The sequence below is a fragment of the Thalassophryne amazonica genome, unplaced genomic scaffold, assembly GCF_902500255.1.
Source record: "Thalassophryne amazonica unplaced genomic scaffold, fThaAma1.1, whole genome shotgun sequence".
Classification (NCBI taxonomy): domain Eukaryota; kingdom Metazoa; phylum Chordata; class Actinopteri; order Batrachoidiformes; family Batrachoididae; genus Thalassophryne; species Thalassophryne amazonica.
In genome coordinates, this window is record NW_022986327.1 from 28,032 (window position 1) to 50,375 (window position 22,344).

At 41.5% G+C, this 22,344-nt stretch overlaps 1 protein-coding gene across 2 annotated transcripts in view; it reads right to left on the reverse strand.

Moving 5' to 3' along the window:
- LOC117506063 (double-stranded RNA-specific editase 1-like) overlaps positions 1-22,344 on the reverse strand; it is a 68,145-nt gene that overhangs the window by 6,532 nt on the left and 39,269 nt on the right. For both annotated transcript variants that reach the window (XM_034165587.1, XM_034165586.1), the window contains exon 2: positions 3,046-3,120. In XM_034165587.1, the coding sequence (XP_034021478.1) occupies positions 3,046-3,073 (28 nt within the window). In that variant the 5' untranslated portion in view covers positions 3,074-3,120. The remainder of the gene's footprint in view (positions 1-3,045; positions 3,121-22,344) is intronic.

Here is a 22,344-nt window from a genome sequence, read left to right on the forward strand (position 1 = left end):
CTTGCTATTCTAAGAATAAAGGGAAAGTCTGGGAAATTTTCATAATTAAATAATTGTGCATTTATCTAATTTCACAGTGTTATGGATCTCGAACATACTGTGCATGCCACAGACACAAAAAAACACAACAGCCACAGCCACACAGACACATCTTTCACTCTATCTCCTACAGAGGCAGAAAGCTGAACTGTTCCATCTTAAATTGCTATCCTGGAATATACTGGGAAACACATATCACTGAATCCAGTTAGCAAAGTGGATGGAATATTGGCAAAAATTTTCATTTATAACATCCTTCAGCAAAGGCTTGGTAGGTTACTCCTTGCGGTACTCAGTAGAAAGAGAGGCCGCAGTGCGCATGAGTGGGGTTGTAGGTTGAGGGAGTGCAGGGTGGGAGTGCAAGGGGAAGGACTGAGGACCAGGCAAACAGGAGAATACATCAAAGTGGCAGGAGAAAACTCCACCAAGTGCAGGATCCTAAAGGCCTGACTGGTAACACAGTACAAAATTTAATTGTGCTGTTAATCCCCTTCATACAAGATTTTGAAATAACATCTGTCCTTCTAAAAATGAGAATGATGTGAACATAAACCGTTTCTAATGAGGTGCCATTCGTTAAATCCTGAGCCTCTGAGATCCCCCATGCAGCTTGTCAGAGAACGTAGTGCTTTAGTTAGCAAAATGCACCAACATGCCATTACCATCTGCATATTACATTTGAAATGTCTTGAGGCAAAAACAGTAAAGGGAGAAAAAAAGGACAAGATCAAGAACGCAAACTGCAAATCCTTCAACATTATGAACATCTTCTCTGTGATCATGCAATATTCCTTGGTGTGTGCACACAATCTGCAAAGGGATTTAAGAGTTTTAAAAATAAAATTATTGAAACAAAAAGTGGAGGAGGCACAATGTAATCATGCACAAAACTAGTCAAGGAGAATGCTTCAAAATGGAGACATGAAATTTGGTACTGGACAGGCCACGAGCCAAAAAGTTGAAAAGCAAATAATACTGGAGCAAAGGTCTAAAATTATGGCTGGTGTAGCACATGAATGACTCAGACAGTAGAACAAGTTAAATTAACAACAAAGAAAATGAGAAAAAAAAAAACTATGACAATAACTCTTGCTTTTTAACTCGTGGAAATTGTAGATTTCCACAGAATTCAGTAAATATATTTGTATCATACATTAGTGCTGAAGATAGCGGCAGTAATGCCGATGTTATACAATCGGCAAACCTTCATTAAGAAATATAATCACATAATTAAAACAACTGGATGCTACACAGTTGAATACAGAAATAAAATTTAATTTAATTATTTCAAGACTTGAGGGAGAATAAAGATCCCTTTTGGCTGGATGCCCAACAGTAATCTAAAACCCCGAAGACCAGTTTGACAGCAGCATTAAAGCAATAACTGTGGCATGATTCACTGAACTTAAAGCACACACCCAGACACACATGCACACGAACACACACAAGACCATTACCATGCTAGCAATCGGTGTAATCAGCATCTGTTCCCATATGGTCGTATCTGTCAGAACTCAAATTCCCTACATGGGAGTTCCATGAACTAAATAATGCAGACAAAAGAAGGCTTTAATCACAACTCCATTTCACTTTTGTTTTTTTAGGATTTGTATGATTATTTTAAAGCACCTGATCAGCCACTGAGGTTGTCACATTAAAGATTCTTTGATGTGTTTCTCTGTTCTGGTCCCTTGATATGAACTTGAACAGCGTTTAATCTTCAAATTTATCTTTGGGTTGACAGTAAAACATGTGAAAAGAGACAGCTTCTCAAAAACACAAAGACCGTTTTTGCAACTGACACACACACACACACACACACACACACACACACACACACACACACACACACACACACACACACACACACACACACACACACACACACACACACACACAGCAGAAAGAACTCTTAATTTCAGGTTAGCATAGTGCTAAGAATAATATCTCTGGAAACTGCTGTGGTGTGGAGCAAGACAATCAATCACATCATCCTTTGACTTGTGAAGCTCAATTACTAAGTTCAAGCCAAAGTTTGTAATTTAAAGTTCAAGTGGATGATTTTCTAAAGAGTGATGTTGAAGCAGAGTGAATCTCTAGAGTTTCATTCTAGGTCCGAAGAGATTTCAAAGGTGTTTCTTAGTTTAGACCACACAGCGTTTTATTTTTTAGTCCATCCTTTACATTTTGGTTAACTTATTTTACATTATCCTGAGGCCAAATTCATTAATAAAAAGTTGACCACAAGTGATATGAGCTAGAGCACGTGGGCACTGGGTATAAAAATAAGAACCGCATTTAGCAGAAATTAGGAAATGACGCTTAGTTCGCATCATGTGCCGTTTGGTGCAAGGTTTCCAAGGGGGGAGGGGGGGGGGGGCTAAATAGAAAGCTATTAAACATAAACTGGATATATTTTATGTGAAAATCTGTCTGGATATCTGCTGGACACAGGTGGGACTGAATGATAGTGTTCCAGTTACACTTTTTTTTTAATTTAGTTTGTCAAAACGAGTCAGTGGAGAGACTAATGTTGAATCACAGCATTATTTAAAGTATTGTGTTGTCAGTTGTAACAGGAAATTCTGAGTTCCCAGTTTCCATGATATGCAGCAAGAACTGAGTCTTGCGCATGAACTTTCTCCTTGATGTCATCTGCAAAAACTGAAGGCATCAAATCAATATTTGCCAAGAACTCCCCCAACCACCCCAAAAAATACCGGCAATAAAATTAACTTCAATTAAACGCACTTTGTAACAATTACATGTCACAACAAAGTAAATTTTTTAATCTAATGGGTAAACACACCTTTAAGTGGTCAAGATGTTTGCACACTGATTACACATCAGAGAAAGAGGAAAGAAAAAGGGAAACATGCAGTCCAAAGGCGAGAGAAACAAAAATACGAGCAGACATACCTTAAAAAAAGTGCCCGGCTATTACGCAGACAAACAGGCACACAAAAAGACCAACAGAAAAAAAAAAAAAAAGCAGCACAGACTCACTCATATTCTCCTCCTCATCGACGTCCATGATGACGGGTTTGTTTTGTCCTGAGAGCAGCCGAGCCCCCGCTGCACCTGGGGACCACAGAATGGGAGGGTGGACTGTTTAAGTATGGACAGAGTGATCCACAGGCACGCAAACACACCCAAAGACCTTCAGCAGGTACTACACTGATGACAGATTTCTAGCTTGATAGCACACGCACGCACACACACACACACACACACACACACACACACACACACTGTGTATGACGCTCACAAAGTAGGCGTATAAATATTCAGGGGCTGAGAGAGATCAAGGTGAGAGAGAGGGCCAGACCTGACAGGCCTTAATAGCAGGAGCGGTCTATTGTGACTTTAATATCCCTCCAATTAGACCTCATTTCCTAGAGATATACAGCCAGTGACATGGCCAAGTCAATGCCTTGCAGCTCCCCCCACACACAACTTGTCCCAAGGTGAAGTGTGTAATTAAAGCACCATTAAGCAATACAGCAGTACAGAGTGTAAAAGGACTGCGCTATGTAACCTGTTTCCTACAATTCAGTCGCCTCTGAAGTTCACAGCTTCTCCATTCGGAAATTTCACTACACAGCCTTAAGCTCTGAATTTGTTTTTCCTGCTTTGTGATGTTGTCCAGGAGTCAACGTTAAGGATTTTTTTTTCTCTCCTCCACTTGCTCAGTTGGCCCGATTTGTACTTGCCTGTATTAAAATAGGTCTATTAACAGTTACCAAACAGACATGAATAAAAATTTTTAAAAGGCTCAAACAGAGATATTTATATATCATACCCAGTTTCTCACCGCAAGAGAACAGATAATGTTCATGAATCTCAATTCTTTGACTGTCAAAACATTAAATAAAAATACACCTATTTTTGTTCATGAATTACAGCCATACAACATAATGCGACCCAAAAGATCGCCGGCTGCCGTCTGCCCACACTTGAAGAAATTCATAGCTCTCACTGTCCCTAACATCATCAAGGACACTTCTCACCCGGGTCATACTCTGAACAGTTACTGTTAGGCAGACGCTACAGATCAATTAAAGCAAGGACAAGCAGATTTAACAACAGTTTTTATCCATCAGCAATAGTTAATGCAGCCAGAATCTAAAGGGAAATGCAGTAATTGTGCAATCAGTATGAATGTATGTATGTAGGTTTGTGCTAACATCAAAGTGCTTTTATTTTTCTATTTTACATTACTTATTTATTTTTACTTTTATGCACTGACCGGTCGCTTTTCCAATTTCATTGTACTTGTGTTAATGACAAAGCATATTCATTCATTCATAACACAATAGCTGACTACATCTACATCAACTTACTCTCATACTTCATTTTCTAAGAACAAAATACAAAATCAACTTTTAATACATATGTTTTAATAAATTATGCAAGTGTCACTATGGTGTTAACTGCCCGTTATCTTTGTTATTACCGGTGCTTTGGACATAGGGCTGTAATTTTTTACTGTTTTACTTTTAACAAGTTATACATAGCACACCTCACTCAAACATTTCCAAGCCTTGCCCCTGGAAGGGATGGATGTAACAAAACCTGCATTTATGTTATGAATTTACTTCTAGAGATGCATAAATCAAATGGTTTAAAACATATTTGTGTCTGGACAGTTTGAATGTGAAACACTGAATAATGACCTAAATTAAAACAGAGGGTTCATCAGTTGACAGCTTTAATCCACTCAGAAAGAATACATCAAATAAATCTGAAGGAGGAATCCAACATCTCATCAACCTTGACTGGAATGAGTGTATCTCACACCCGTTTATTGGTTTGCATTTGAAAACCTGAAAGCAGAAGTGTGGAGAAACTTGCCTTTAGGTGTCTGAAATGACACTGGTCAAGAAGTAAAAACAGTTCGGAAATGGTCAAATGAATGCAACTTCTCTGTCTAAGTTTGAATGTTCATAAATTCCGGGCTTTAGATCATTTATTATAGTTGCTAATTAGATTACATCGTTTTCAAGCTGCAATTTACCCCAACAATAATTCTGATGCCACTAGTTTCCGCTTCATGCACGTTCCTGTGTAGGTGCTGCAAAGTTTCTCAGAGGGCAGAATTTACCATACCACTTGCTCATGTCTTCAAACATGATTTTATCAGTCTTGCTCTGTCTGGAAAAGGCAGTTCACAAAAACTGTGTGAATGCAAGGAGACCAATGAAGGGAGCCATCAAGGCATCCAGAAGGAGTTACAAGGCTGACTGAAAGTTTGAGCCCGACCAAGAATAAATATAACTGAATAATGCTTTATTTTTCAATATAATCCCCATGTAAGTCCAAACACTTTTTCTTGCGTCGCTGCAGTGCCTTAATACTGTTCTCATCTCGTCGCAGGGAGGTGATGTAATGGTTTGCACGTTGGACTGGGATGCCAGCTCCCACCTTACACCTTGAACAGGTGCGCTGGGGAGGAATGAGAGACACGTGCCGTGGGCCCTTCTGGAAATAAGTTGCTGATAAAGTGCTTTGATTGGCTACCAACGTTAAATAATGAACCTCTTCTTCTTCTCATAGAAGGTCTTATCCTAGAGAATCATGTCCTACTTTTTCTGGGTCAGGCTCAGGGGTGAGCCCTACCCAGAAACCTTCACCCCTATGCTTCTGTATGTTTTTTTTCCTGTGGCATCACCAGCTACACACTAACAACAAAAAAGAAAAAAAAAAAAATTCACATAATTAAGGAACTTTATGTTGTTGAAGACTTACAGATATTTTACTAAATATTCTGAATGTACAAAATTGGTTTATTTGCATTTATTTCTGGACACATTTTAAAATGCCTTTAAAATCAGTGGTGTCACAATGCTGCAAGTGATGGGAACTGAACTTACTCAAAATCATGGAAACCAACCATCAGGTCTGGCAACACGCACTGGTGCTACTTATTGCAGCATACACCCCACACTCACGCTGGGTTCTGGATAACAACCACCCAGGCAGACAACCAGCCCATGTCTACCTATCAAATGCAACCACCAGGTGAAATGTGGGTGTCTCCTTGAGCCCTTCCACTATAAAAGAGTAAATGCTTTAACTGTCCATTAATCTTTCCAATAATTTGAACCCTGCTCACTGGACAGCATTTTTTCTGAACAGTTACACATCACATAGCCCCTAAAATTTACAAGTGAACCTTAGGGGAAAGTGGTTAGATGAGGACAGATGAAAGAAGGCCCACAGAACTTCACTATTCTCTCCAAAAATTCCCTATTTTTTCCTAAATAAAAGTGGCAAATGTCAAGTACCGTCTCTACATTTTGTCTGGATATCATCAGATGACATCGTGCTTTTTGTGCCAGAAAATGGGCATGCCAGTGTACTTGCCACACAAGACTAGAATGTATAGTGAGGAAAATAAGTATTTGAACACCCTGCGGTTTTGCAAGTTCTCCCACTTAGACATCATGGAGGGGTCTGAAATTTTCATCTTCGGTGCATGTCCACTGTGAGAGACATAATCTAAAAAAAAAATCTGGAAATCACAATGTATGATTTTTTAAACAATTTATTTGTATGTTACTGCTGAAAATAAGTATTTGAACCCCTACCAACCAGCAAGAATTCTGGCACACAGAGACCTGTTAATTTTTCTTTAAGAAGCCCTCTTATTCTGCACTCTACCTGTATTAACTGCACCTGTTTGAACTTGTTACCTGTATAAAAACAGCTGTTCACACACTCAGTCAATCACACTCCAACCTGTCCACAATAGCCAAGACCAAAGAGCTGTCTAAGGACACCAGGGACAAAACTGTAGACCTGCACAAGGCTGGGATAGACTACAGGACAACAGGCAAGCAGCTTGCTAGAAGACAACAACTGTTATGATTATTAGAAAGTGGAAGAAACACAAGATGACTGTCAATCTCCCTCGGTCTGGGATTTCATGCAAGATCTCACTTTGTGGGGGTAAGGATGATTCTGAGAAAACTCAGAACTACACAGGAGGACCTGGTCAATGACCTGAAGAGAGCTGGGACCACAGTCACAAAGATTACATTAGTAACACATGATGCTGTCATGGTTTAAAATCCTGCAGGGCAGCAAGGTCCCCCTGCACAAGCCAGCACATGTCCAGGCCCGTTTGAAGTTCACCAGTGACCATCTGGATGATCCAGAGGAGGCATGGGAGAAGGTCATGTGGTCAGATGAGACCAGAATAGAGCTTTTTGGAATCAACTCCACTTACCATGTTTAGAGGATGAGAACAACCCCAAGAAAACCATCCCAACCGTGAAGCATGGGGGTGGAAACATCATACTCTGGGGGTGCTCTTCTGCAAAGGGGATAGGACGACTGCACCGTACTGAAGGGAGGATGGATGGGGTCATGTATTGCGATATTTTGGTAAACAACCTCCTTCCCTCAGTAAGATCATTGAAGATGGGTCATGGCTGGGTCTTCCAGCATGACAATGACCCCAAACACACAGCCAGGGCAACTAAGGAGGGGCTCTGTAAGAAGCATTTCAAGGTCCTGGAGTGGCCTCGCCAGTCTCCAGACCTGAACTCAATAGAAAATCTTTGGAGGGAGCTGAAACTCCAAACCTGAAAGATTTGGAGAAGTGGACCAAAATCCCTGCTGCAGTGTGTGAAAACTTGTTCAAGAACTACAGGAAACGTTTGACCTCTGTAATTGCAAACAAAAGCTACTGTACCAAATATTAACATTGATTTTCACAGGTCTTCAAATACTTATTTGCAGCAGTAACATACAAATAAATTATATATATATATATATATATATATATAAAAAATCATACATTGTGATTTCCAGATTTTTTTTTTTTAGATTATGTCTCTCACAGTTGACATGCACCTAAGATGAAAATTTTAGACCCCTCCATGATTTCAAAGTGGAAGAACTTGCAAAATCGCATGGTGTTCAAATACTTATTTTCCTCACTGTATATATTCTCACATTTATCCTTTTTGCTCTTGTATGGGATCTATGTTGGTGATTTACACTTCAGAATGTAAAACACACTGTCAATGTGAGGCGGATCAGGCCTATTACCACCCGTACTTTATGTTCACGCTACATTTTTCAGAGTACAGCTTCAACATCTGATGATCTGATATTAAATAATTCATTGATTCTTTTCTGCTCCTTATCAAGGTCCGGGCGATGGTGGTAGTAGACCAAGCATCTCAGCCTAGGCCACAGCAACAAATTTTGCTAGATGATATATTGCCTAAGAAAATATAGTAATCGATAATACTGCGTTATTATTGTCAACATGATTTTAAGGCCATTTTATGACACTGATATAATGACATAGCATAATAATGCAAGAGTCTTCTTTTAAACACTGGTTCTTCAACTGTGCTCAATGGCTGCATTTCTTTAATTATAAAATGAGTAACTGTTTGCGAGTGTGCGCCATTTCCCGCTGTCTTGTTTATATTTGCATTGTCGGGATAGCATACCCCCAGAGTGGGAGAGGGAGGGGGGAGTCTCTCTAAGTAAATCTGCAGTTTTTATTCCTAGTTGGAAAAACTGAATGGGATAGTGATGGTTAAGGTGCATTTTCTGGCTGTTTGTATTTCCAGCCTTCGTTTGTGTTGCTTCTCGTCGCTCATTCGACTTCAGTCCAAAATGTTTCCACACTGGAGCTGTGGAATCAGGCTTTGAAACCAATTCTATATATTCGTCACAACTTTGGAAACTTTCTGGATATAATTGTGCAGTCAACTGGCTGTTCACTGTGGCATGCTGTTTACCCCCAAACCTGAATCAGCTGCAAACTGTGAATTATCCACAAATGCGAAAACTGAAAAAAAAAAATCTCCCAAAATGTGAACGCAGGTCTCGCAAAATGTAATGTTGCAAAATGTGAATTTCTTCACAATTTGATGTATGTGCTTGGCTGAGGAGCCAGTGATGTGAAGCTACCATCTGTGGGATTATGACTGTGTTCCCCTCACTTTCATTGTACCACGGGGCTTCTCGACACCCCCTGACTCGAACATGCAACTGACACTTTCATCAGGCAAGTTCTGAGAGCAAATGCGTCATCGGCTACGAAATTATTATTTTTAGTGTGGCGTCAAGCAGGATGCACTGGCACGACGAATTGTGCATCAGTGCGGGGATCTTTCATGTTCACTATTAATGGGTGAACAATCCAATGCTTGGTGAATTCTGCATCACGATTATAGGAAGCGTCGAAATCGAAGGATCAAAAAGTGACATTGCAATGAATGCTTGGCCGCGACAAACCTATTATATGTGTGGTAACAACACTAGCAGTTGACACGCTTGACTCACAAAAAGAAAGTACCTGGTTCAAGGCCACTCATGCCTAACTCTGCAAGAATATCTGGAACTGTGTCAGTAAGGGTAGCTGGTGTAAAATCTCTGCCAAATTAACATCTGGATCCATACTGGTTTGTCTGCTGTGACCCTGAACAAAACTGGAGAAGCCAAAATAAGATGGTTAAGGGGCTAGTCCACAGAGAGCCGTTCCATTCAGTTTTATTCCAAATAGCAAATTGGGCACGTTTTGAAGCATCTCAGCAACTTCATCTTTGTGAAGCTTGAAAAAACGCGGTCTATGCAGTAGTTATGGCCATCATGTGCAGCAGTTTCAAAATTGACGTGAAATTTTCAAGCTGTTCAAAACTTTCATTTCTTTGATTGTGCTTCATCTGGGTAACGATTTGAAGCAGAAGAAGCATTTTTTGTGGTTCTCACCGAGGACACAGCTGGGTGCAGCTTTCCTTTTGTTTCCGAAAGGGTTGCCAGGTATGTACTTTATAAGCCAGGTAGTTGCCAGATCTGCACTTTATAAGCCAGCCTAATCTGAGGAAAGCCAAAGTAAGCCATTCCATCCCATTTTTTCACTTTTTCTGGATCATGGGGGATCGTAATAGAACAGTGCCCTCTGAGGGTGTTAGTTGCAAGTGAGACTTTAAAATGAATATATATTTTAAAGAAAAAATTTTCAGTGTACAATGTGGTGTCTTTGTCCCATTTTTCAGTTAAATATAGGCTGTAAATGACGTACAAATCACCACATTTTGTTTATATTTGCACTACCCACAGCATTGTAACTGTTTTGGAAATGGGGCTGTATGTTGCTGCAAACTATGATAGAATTAATAATTCTGTGTCATTTTCAATGGCACAACGGAACAAATGAGTAACCGGTATAACATTAAAAGTGTAAGTTTAGAAAAGAGTCAAATCAAGAAAAGAGAGTAAAGCAGAGGCAAAATGAGAAAGAGAGAAAGATGGCATTATGATGTAGAGCAGATTGTGCTGATTTTACTCTCTACCCGCCTTCCATCAGTGCCTCCATTCCTCAGCGAGACACTTTCTTAAGCTAAACTAAATGGGCTAATTAATCTAGGCTAATGGTGGGTGACAGCAAATATGCTAGCACAATTATCACCCTATTAAAGATTCATATTCCAACCCATAATTGAAAATGAAAAGGTGGGGTGAAGAGTGGGAGTAGATCCAACAGTTTGGAAGATGATACTAATTTTTCTTCAGTCGTAGGAGCCAGAATTCAGGTGCTCTCCCCAGTACTCCACGCCATTCAACAATTTGGAAACTCACCAATATACAAGACTAGCAGAATAAAAAATGGCCAACTACTGACAGTCCATCTCTGAAAAGCTTCACCATTAAATTCCTCAAAGATGGTTAAGTATTTTGGTTTTAAAGAGAATGTCAATGATTTGGTGGACTCCATAAATTATATTATTTGTTTCTATTTTAGGAGGACCAGCGATATTTCACTAACATCACTTAAAGTGCATGAAGTATTTGCAGTGCTTCACTTTTTCCACATTTTACAGCTATATTCCAAAATGGCTGAAATTATTTTTTCCCCCTCAAACCTCTACACACCATAATGACTATGTGAAAAAGTAGGTTTTTTTATTATTATTATTGCAAATTTATTAAAAATAAAAACCAAAGAAATCACTTATACATAAGTATTCACAGCCTTAGCCATGAAGGTCAAAATTGATCTCAGGTGCATCCTGTTTCCACGGATCATCCTTGAGATGTTTCTATGACTTAACTGGAGTCCATCGGGGGTACATTTAGTTGATTGGACATGATTCGGAAAGGCACACACCTGTCTACATATAAGGTCCCACAGTTATCAGTGCATGTCAGAGGATAAACCAAGCATGAAGTCAAAGGAACTGTCTGTAGATCTATGAGACAGGATCATCTCAAGACACAAATCTGGGGAAGAGTAGAGAAACATTTCTGCTGCTTTGAAGGTCGCAATGAGCACAGTGGCCTCCATCATCAGTCAATGGAACAAGTTTGGATCTATCAGGACTCTTCCTAGAGCTGGCTGTCCGTCTAAACTGAGTGATCAGGGAAGAAGCAGGGCTGTGAAATGAAAACCGTGAAATCTGAGGAAAATTCGCAGGGGGTCTGGGGGTGCACCCCCGGAGAGCCGGGGTCTAGGGCCTTGTGGGGCCCTAGAAACCAAATTAAATTTTCATCTACTGATACATTTTCAACATCTCCTGGAAGAGCAAATCTCAAAATGAGTGCATATTTAAATGATCCTAGATTCAACCTTTCATTTGAACCGTCAATGATGAGGTTGAAATAACAGAATATGACGTGGAAGTAGGACCTGGTATGATTTTCCTTTTAATTGTAAACCAAATTTTGCATTAACTCAGAACAATTCAACTACATGAAATTCATGAAGACTTTATAGTAAAAAGCTACACATTCTTGTGTAAATTCCTGTAAATCCACTCAAAGCCACAATGTCTTTTTTCCCATGAAAAAAGTCTACATTAATCAAATAAATAAAAATAAATCAAATATTAAAAACTTTAAAGTTCTAAAAGTTTGCGGTGTCCACATGCTACGTTTAGCTAAGCTTTGCACAGGAGCCACACAGTGTCACCGCAGCAACCAACCAGTTCTGCTTTACGACAATTGTCATAACAGCCAGGCTTTGAGTGGCATTTTTCCTCCGCGAATCTCCGCGGATCCGAGGAAACTGATTTGTATCTGTAACACACAGATCAGTGTCCGCGGACTTATAAAACTTGCATGATGTCGTAAAAAAAAAGAACGCTTTGCGATAAGCATTTTAAAAACTCAGTAACGATCACAATTAAACAGTACAGCACTAACACTCCCGCCCCCCTCCCCATGATGAAATCCGCGGGATTCCGCGGAGTTTTCACAGCCCTGAAGAAGGGCCGAAGTCAGGGAGGTGACCAAGAACACAATGGTCACTCTGTCAGAGCTCCAGCATTCATTCCTCTATGGAGAGAGGAGAACCTTTCAGAAGGACAACCATCTCTGCAGCAATCCACCAATCAGGCCTGTATGGTAGAGTGGCCAAAGGAGTGGCTTCCATCTGGAGTTTGACAAAAGGCACATGAAGGACTCTCAGACCATGAGAAACAAAATTCTCTGCACTGATGAGACAAAGACTGAACACTTTGGTGTGAATGCCAGGCATCATGTTTGGAGGAAACCAGGCACCATCCCTACAGTGAAGCATGGTGGTGGCAGTAACATCATAAGGCACAGAAAAGATGGAAGAAATTATAAAATTTTGGTTTAAGAAAATGATATAAACACACACTGCAATGAACACCAATTATATTATTGTGATGCGTTTTTGTAAGGACAATCTTGTTGTTCTTGTAATGTTGATTTCAAACATCATTTAGCCTTATGTCTAAGCACATAAGCACTCAAACATGAACAATAAACAAGTGCAAAACCAACGTTAAAATGATATTCTGTTATGCTCATTGTTTTTTCCCCAGTTGTGTTCCTTCCACATACACACAGTTGTGTAACTTAAGTGCAGCACACAAAGCAAATTTGCTTGTCAGTTTTGATTTTCAGATGAGAGCGCCTTGGCCGTAAATCTGCATCCTGCAGTACAATGGGTAGGGAGGGGCCCACAAAGAATTCATCAATTAAATGTGTCTATGTGTGTGTGTGCGAGTGTGCTCTGAGAAGTAAACCTGGAGGCAAATGGCTACACATTCCTTAAGGGCACTGCACACTGGAAAAAAGAGAAACAAAAGGATTTTTTTTTTTTTTTTAACGTTTAAGTGAAATGAAAGCTGACCTATTAATTTGCCTGTCAAACAAGGTACACAATTTATTTTTCATTCAACTATTCACACTGCAGGGAGCCGCCATCGAGAGGCAGAAACCACCACATCATTTCTAAACAGAAGGCTGTGTGGAGCCGGGACCTTTGTGTGCAATTTCTCTGGTTATCACAAGAGCTGGACATCAGCCATTTTCCGGGAGATTTCACTTTTAACAAGAGATTTTGTCATGGAAAGCCGCGGACGCTTCGCGCGTCACGACCGATTCGCTGATGAAGCGAGACAAAGGAACACCTCCGTTTCGGCGTGCCAGAGGACAAGTTGGGACATGCCTATCTCGGCTTTCAGTGCTTACCAGTCGAGTGAGTATAAGAGAAATTGTGGAGAGCTGCGCCATTGTGGGCCGTCCTTAAAGCTGTAGTAACATTCTCTGTGAAGCCCGTAAAATTTTCACCGAAAGCCAGATAAATTTTTCGAATGGTTTCCAGCTGCCTGTCTCTAACAGTTTCTGAAAAAATTCTGATGGAAAAAAAGCCCAAATCATTCCACCATTTCCTTGCAATGAAACGACGAGAGGGGTGGAGCAGTGCTCACTCAAAGCCTGCCCACAGGCAAATTACGCAACCGACAGGCGTGGAAAAACTCACGCATGCGCACGAAGGTTCAAGCTTGGCTGACATAAAAACATATGAATCAAATCCATATAGTTTTTGAAAAAAATAAAAAGGTCCGTTACTTTTCTAACAGACCTCGTACATTCATTATGGACCTCATTTACATCGATCATTAAGAAACACAAACAGTTTGTCCAGTAAATCTGTGTCAAGTGGGCAGTTCTCAAAAACTAAGTTACCATGCTGGAAAGAGACAAGTGAGGGAAGTCACCAAGACACAAGTCTAAACAAAATTTGTGGCTTCTGTGAGTGTGAGTAGAGAAACTGGGAATGGTACAACATTTTATTTTATTTTGCAATTTACAAACTGTCCCAACTTTTTCTGATTTGGGGTTGTATATGTTGCATTTCTGAAATGACAGAACTACTATTGAGAAAATGGTTAACATTTTATTGTTTTTTAAAAAAGGTGTTTGAACAAATGAAAATACAAACCTCTTATGAAAAAAGGGAAAATACATTGGCTTAGGCAGGCATTTTTTAAATAAATTGAACAAAACAATGCAGGCTTATTTAACTCCCTATATATTTGGAAAATAAATAAGAATGAAATAAGAGGTAACTCACTTTGAAATAAATAAAGCATATTACATCGCTGCAGCGTAATAACTTTAAAAAAACTAATCAGCCAGTTTGTATTTTTATTATGACTGAAGTGTTGGGGAAAGTGTAGTGACACGGACCCACAACAGGGGGCGCAAATGAACGGTCAATAGATGAGCCAAAAGGTAACAATTTAATGTTGTGAATGTGCACAACGATGATACAGACAATCACAGAATCTGACAGCAGTCAATACACCAAGGTGATGTGTGGGCAGGCTCGAAGATAGAAGACGTCTGTCCTGATAAGAGCCGGAACCACACGATTTCCACCGCCACAGAACCCGGAGAATACTGGAGCCGCCAAGTCCCGAATTCCCAGGTGATCACCGTCCCCGACTGTCGGATCTGGTACTGCTGGCGAGGAGCACAAACAGTGAGATGTGGGTGTGTGCACACCCAGTAACAAAAACAGTCAGAAGGTGGAAAGTCACCTCCACCTCTAATCACACACACGTGCAGCTCCTGTCAACCACTTATCTGGTTGGGGGGTGAAGCGATCACACCAAACGCCAATCCCACAGATAAGGAAACACTTACAGGAAAACGGCTGCAAAGAAGTTCAGACTGTTAGTCAATGTTTTCAGTTTAGCAGAGAATTACCTTCACAAGTAGATGATATCTTGGCAGCGAGGTGGAGATGACATCCGGCTTTTATGGAGTGATGAAATGATGGGTGACAGCTGTCATGAGTTGATGTGTGACAGCTGTCACTCCCGGTTGTGTCCGTGGCGGCAGCGCCCTCTCGTGCCTGAAGCCCGCACTTCAGGCAGGGCGCCCTCTGGTGGTGGGCCAGCAGTACCTCCTCTTCTGGCGGCCCACACAACATGAAGTCCATTTTAGTGTGATGGAAGTTATCCTGTTTTTTTCTCCTCCCTCCTCAGTCACGTGTTGCATTTGAATGCAAAACACAACTGCATTAGCTCAAGATCTAAAATAAATACCTTTGGAAAATACCAGCACATTAAAGGACAGTGTTCTCACCTGCTTAATGTGATTTCTGCTTCTGAACATCACGACAGAGTTTCTCCACATCAGTTTTTTTTTTAAATTTATTTAAACACGCGTGTGATTTTTATTTAACGCATGCACGCAGCCTCATTTTTCATACTGAATTTTGACCATTTCTTTTGTATGCAACAATGTTACATCAACTTACATCAATGTTGTCTCATAAATTCAGCCTTAGTGTCGATGGCGGCTGCAGTTTGTGACGTGTGCATGTTGGACACACACACGGTGTGAATGGGTCAGTATCACACTGGAAATGAAAAGTGGAGTGAGAGATAAGGTGACTCAACAGTTTTGTTTTTTTCAAGGGTTTGAACTAGTTTGTGGAATGAAAACAAAACCAGAACATTTTATTTAAAATAATGGTAAGCGGTTATACTGTTATTTGTTTCATTCTTGAAAAGGTTTCTACTTACAAAGACCCAGTGAGGTTCACTTCTGCCTGTCATTTATTTTGATTGTTGTTGGCAGAACAAAGCACTGGTGTTCTGTGTTTAATGCTGAGAAATGCACCCAGAGCAGATAAATATCAAAGAACTTCTTCAAAACACTGCATTTATTTGGGTCATTATTATGTGTTTTGTTTTGTTTTTTATCTTGACTTATATTCATCACAAGCCGAATGCTGAAGATATGTCAACTTTTAAAATCACTTATTTTTCTTGTTATGGTGGGGAAGTGGTTAGTGCACTGGGTTTCAGCGCAGAAGGTTCCCGGTTCAAACGCCACCCCTGCCACATTTCTCCATGAAATGTGGAGTTGCGTCAGGACAGGCATCCAGCGTAAAACGTGCCAATTCAACATGCAGATCCACCTTGGATTTGCTGTGGTGACAAGTCCAAACAAGGGAGCAGCTGAAGGGACTTACTATTTTTCTTGTTATTGACAGGACAAAGCGCTGAAGTTCTCTGGTTCAGGCTGAGAAACACACCCGGAGCAGACAAACAGTGAGGGACTAATTTAAAAATGCTGTTTCTCAGTAATTTCCACAAAAAGGAATTCAAGTATTTCCCAGTTGTCGTCTTCCAAAACAAGAATGTCTTAACGTCATGTTGTGATGATGAATTGAACAAAAACAAAGTAACAGGTCAGATTCAGACTTTCTATTTATTCAGTGTGTGAATAGTTATAATATTTGAAATAGTCAGAACTGTATGAATGGTCATGGGAAGACTGTAGCTTTAGCTGTTGAGCCAATTAATGGGCAGCAGCACTGTGCTGTGTCTTTTAAAATACACGAACAGACTGTTTTGTTTTAAATACACTAAGTCAATTTCAGGTGATGAGCGCAGACAGACTTTCTCTGTAAAAGGCTTTATTTTACTCAGTGTCTCGTTCTTGAAAGTCCTAGCTTCTGCTGTCTGTTACAGCACGCTGTATTGTCTTCTCTGTTTTTCATGTACCTGGTTCGGGAATGCTATTTTTTTTTTGTTCTAACCAGTTTGGGAACATCAATTATAGGGTGGAACCCAAAACCGGAAATGTAAAAAGACTTTCTGTTCAGAACTAACCAGTTGCGAAAAAACTTCTGTCTCAAAGCCCCGTTTTTTTTCCCCAAACATGTCGCTCCACACGCTGGCTAAAATCCTGCCTCTCCGCTCCACGCATCTAAGTCCAAAAACAAAGTTCTCAGTTACATTACAGTGTTTGAAAACCTGTGAGATTTTCAACTTAAAAGATGCTACCACTCAGGGAGAAAGAAAAAAATGACAGACAGAGGCTTGTCAAAGCAACAGGGAGTCGCTGCGGTGGGGTTAAACAGCCACATGTGGCTCCGGAGCCACAGGTTGCCAACTCCTGCCCTATACCTATACCAGGGAAAAGCAAAATTGGAAATATTAACACTTACCACACTTCTATGGCACCAATTAATGGCTTTTGCCAGACAGTAAGTAGTTTTCATATTGAGACTTCTTAAATACACAACTGAAGTCAAAACAACCAACATGTATAAGTGACACTTGATCATGAACTTGCAAGACTGCTTGGTTCCAAGCAATTCTGAGTGGACAGCAAGGAAGGTAGGGAGGAGAAAAAAAAAAAGATGAGACAGAAGATGAAAACCCTCAAATTCAATCTGGCACAGTGAGGGGCGCTGAAGGAAAATAAGGTGATTCTGATTTGTCTCTCATCTCTTGCTTGCACTGTGACAGAGCGACAGAGCATCGTTAATATAGAGGGAGCATCAGCAGTGGCCGGATGAAAGGGGCAAGGTGAGATGGAAGGTGAAGTGAGGGACGGAAAGGTGAGGTAGGAATGGGGGATGAGGGAGATGGAAAATGCAATCTTCAAGTAAGAAACAATAATTATCTTCTTCAAAACAGAAAACCCGTAGAGAGGTAATGCCCTTCACAGACAGTGGGGCACTGTGTGACCCCTACCCCCTTATTTTGTCATAAAAACTGCTTTCAGCAGATTTATCATAGTGTACCATACTCACTGTGATCTTTGTGGAATCAATGCATACTGTATTTTCCGGAGTTGCACCGGAGCATAAGTTGCAATTATCACTTTTGAAGCAAAATGGATTTAATCTCCATATTATTCATTTATAAAGGCACACACAGTGTTAAGGAGCACAGCTAATTATCAAATTAATGTTACTATAAGGCTACAAAATGCAAATACCCCATTTCTTTCAGTCACTGAACATATGACCATACGCGAGATGAACGTACTACGCAATGAAACGTTTGAAAACCCGGTATATCATTTATATATATTCACAACACAAATACTGCTTTAGCCATCGGAAGCTAAGAACTAATTGTTTTTGTTACAGGAACAACCTGCTTCTTTCAGCCACTGAACAGACGATCATATGTGAGGTGAATGTACAATGTAGTTTAAAGGGCATGTTACAGGTTATTTAATGTCCCAGTTAGTAACAACATGAAAGTATTCATGATTTTAAGTCTATCTGTGCCTATGCAGTAATAATTAGTCGCTGCGGATGCATTTTATTGCTAATTATCCCTCTCGCTCTGCAAGATAGCAGGTGCATTTCCGGATAAAGTCTTACTCTGCATTTCTCAGCGCATGATGTACATTTTAGAAAAAGCAGAAACATGGCCAACAGAGTAAAATGAACGCTGCTACATCCGATAATGAAGCTTCTGAGCTTTCATTCAAAAGTGAAGACTCAGATTTACATGAAATGTACAGACAGGAGACGACACACTTCACCTAAGTTTTTCAGTCTGTCAGATTTTGGAACCTAACATGTGGCAATGTTGCTGTCTGTGTCGCAGGACACTATTTTACTGCTGCAAGGAACGCGCTCATAGAATGTCTCCACAGCACTGTTTTGCAGGCTGCCTGAACATGCAGATGTATTTCTTACATTGGAAGAAGTCAGAAAATGGTATTTTCAGGAGACAATGGACTTTCTATGTAGAATGGTGAGAGAACTTGAGGAGATGACGGTGGAGTTGCCGTGGGACATTATTCTCCGGCCGGCAATTACGCACGACCCCTGCGTGAGGACTTATAGTGAACCTGGACATTGTTCTTCAGCTGGCGAGCACGTGTGATCCATGCGTGAGGAATCCTTTGGTTGAGTGGACTTTACATGTTTAATCTTAGACACTATTCTACAAGTAGGTGAGTGCCTTGTTCAGTTTTTTCCCATTTGTATTTTTTCCTCCTCATTGGAGCTAGTAGGCTATTTTTATTTTACTTTGAGAGAGTCTGCCAGATTTTGGATCTTGATGTGTGCGGAGCAGCACACTGTTTTAATGTGCACAGGGTCCTCTCCACTGTTTTTCAGGCTGTCTGAACACACAGATGTGTTTCTTAAATTTTTGACAGAACGATGACAACACTTATAAGTGTGCACAAAGCTGAGCCTCTAGAAGAAACTGCTTTTAATAGGCTGCATTTATGACTAATGGTTGTGCATGCACACTAAGTCTTCTCACAGTGGAATGTGGCTTCTGCTTCTCCTGTGACTGCACTGAAATTAACAGTTACCACTTCAAAACAAGTCATCATAACAAGACATAACACTTAGGCCCCATGGAAAAGAAAAGAAAAAATAAAATAAATAATAATAACAAAAAAAAACAGTTTATCATCCCCGCCCGGATGGCAAAATCAGACGCATCTTTTTTTTTTTTTTTTTTTTTGGCGAATTTCATTGACGGCAATACAGCTGGTGCAAGAACCGGCACGCCCACTAGGTGGTGAGCATGCTTTACCCGAAGACGGCTGAAGTTTCCCTGGGCCCGGAACATCTTGTTGTCATTGACAACCACACACACAAGCATGAATACCTTTAAAGTCAAGAAGCCAAAGCCATGGTACGAGGTGAGCATTTCCCCAAGGTGACCATGAGTGATATTTACAGCCAGTATGCATGTGGTATGCTGCACAATGGAGATAGCTTGGATGTTAAGCACAATGGTTACAAGGTGAGTTTTTTTTTCCTCAGGGAGTTGTAGCTCTGGTGACACATTCTATTCTGTGTGTCTTCTGGAAAACTGTAGCTGAAATTTCACATCTTTTGAATGAAAATCATTTTCTCTTGTTCCATCAGAAAAAACTTAAAAAAAAAAAAAAGAAAAAATCCGCTCTCCCTCATAACTTCTTTCTGATGTCAAGGATGACAAACTAATGTTTTTTTTTTTAATGGGCCCTTATGTAAACTTTGCCAATAATCTGGCTCCATTCTTAAAGTTAACAGCGACATTCCATCAACCGCGAGCTGGGATGTTTTCCTCGTAAATGTTGGAAACACTCAGAAGAATAAGTACTCATGGGTCCTTTGTTTTCAACAGTCTCCATAGTTGTTTGTTGCTAATGCCAAATACTTTGAGACCAGTCATGGAGGTACACAAAGTAATCCCGGTGTATCATCCGATGGTCCTTGATTGGGCAATGACAGAGACATCTGGAGAGGTGTGATTGTGAGAAACGGCCTCCCTGATCTAAACCCGAATGGTCGTTTGTTACTGGACTTCTGTGCTAGTCACGGACTGTCCATAACAAACACCATGTTCAAACATAAGGGTGCTCATAAGTGTATACTGGTACCAGAGCACCCTAGGCAGAAGACTGATGATTGATTTTGTGATTGTATCATCTGATTTGAGGCCCCATGTTCTGGACACTCGGGTGAAGAGAGCAATAGAGCTGTCAACTGAACACCATCTGGTGGTGAGTTGGATCAGAGAGTGGGGGAGGGCTTTGGACAGACCTGGTAAGCGCAAACGGAAAGTGCGGGTGAACTGGGAACGTCTCGAGGAGCCCACTGTCTGACAGATCTTCAACTCACACCTCCGGCAGAGCTTCTCTAGCATCCCTGTGGAGGTTGGGTGCATTGAACCAGAATGGGTAATGTTCAAAGCTTCCACTGCTGAAGTTGCAGCAGGGAGCTGTGGCCTGAAGGTCTTAGGTGCCTCAAGGGGCGACAACCCTCAAACACCGTGGTGGACAGTGGTGATCAGGGAAGCCGTCTGACTGAAGGAGTCCTTCTGGGATATGCTATCTCCGAGGACTCCAGAGGCAGTTGCAAGGTACTGACAGGCCGAAGAGCAGCAGCCTCTGCTATGGGGGAGGCAGAGCAGCGGTTGTGGGAGGAGTTCGAAGCAACCATGGAGTAGGATTTTCGGTCAGCACCAAGGTACTTCTGGCGGACCATGAGGCACCTCAGGAGGGGAAAACAGGGAACCATCCAAGCTGTCTATAGCAAGGATGGGACTCTGTTGACCTCAACTGAGGATGTAATCCGGCGATGGAAAGAACACTGAGGAACTCCTGCATCAGACCGGAGCACCTTCTATAGTAGAGGCAGAGCTGGAAGCTGATGGAGGATTTTCATCAATTTCCCTGGTGGAAGTCACTGAGGTAGTCAACTCCCCAGTGGCAAGGCCCCAGGGATTGATGAGATCCGTCCAGAAATGCTGAAGGCTCTGGGTGTGGAGGGACTGTCTTGGATGAGACATCTCTTCAACATTGTGTTGAGGTCTGGGACAGTGCTTAAGGAGTGGAAACTGGGGTGGTGGTCCCCATATTTAAAAAGGGGGACTAGAGAGTGTGTGCCAACTACAGAAGCATCACACTACTCAGCCTCCCTGGTAAAGTCTACTTCAGGGTGCTGGAAAGGAAGGTTCAGCCGATAGTCGAACCTCTGATTGAAGAGGAACAATGCGGGTTCCTTCCTGGTCGTGGAACAACCGACCAACTCTTTACTCTCACACAGATCCTGGAGGGCGCTTGGAGATATGCCCACCCAGTCTACATGTGTTTTGTGGACTTGGAGAAGGCGTATGATCGGGTATCCCGGGAGATACTGTGGGAGGTGGTGCGGGAGTATGGAGTGAGGGGGTCCCTTCTCAGGGCCATCCAATCTCTGTACTCACAAAGCGAGAGCTGTGTTCAGGTGCTCGGCAGTAAGTCTGACTCGTTTCCAGTGGAGGTTGGCCTCCGCCAGGGCTGCGCGCCTTGTCACCAATTATGTTTGTGATATTCACTGACAGGATATCGATGCATAGTTGGGGGGATGAGGGTTTCCGGTTTGGTGGGCTCAGGGTCTCATCACTGCTTTTTGCAGATGATGTGGTCCTGTTGGTTTCATCGGCTGGTGACCTCCAACACTCACTGGATCGGTTCACTCACAAAGCGAGAGCTGTGTTCAGGTGCTCGGCAGAAAGTCTGACTCGTTTCCAGTGGAGGTTGGCCTCCGCCAGGGCTGCGCCTTGTCACCAATTATGTTTGTGATATTCACTGACAGGATATCGATGCACAGTTGGGGGGATGAGGGTTTCCGGTTTGGTGGGCTCAGGGTCTCATCACTGCTTTTTGCAGATGATGTGGTCCTGTTGGCTTCATCGGCTGGTGACCTCCAACACTCACTGGATCGGTTCACAACCGAGTGTGAAGCGGCTGGGATGTGGATCAGCA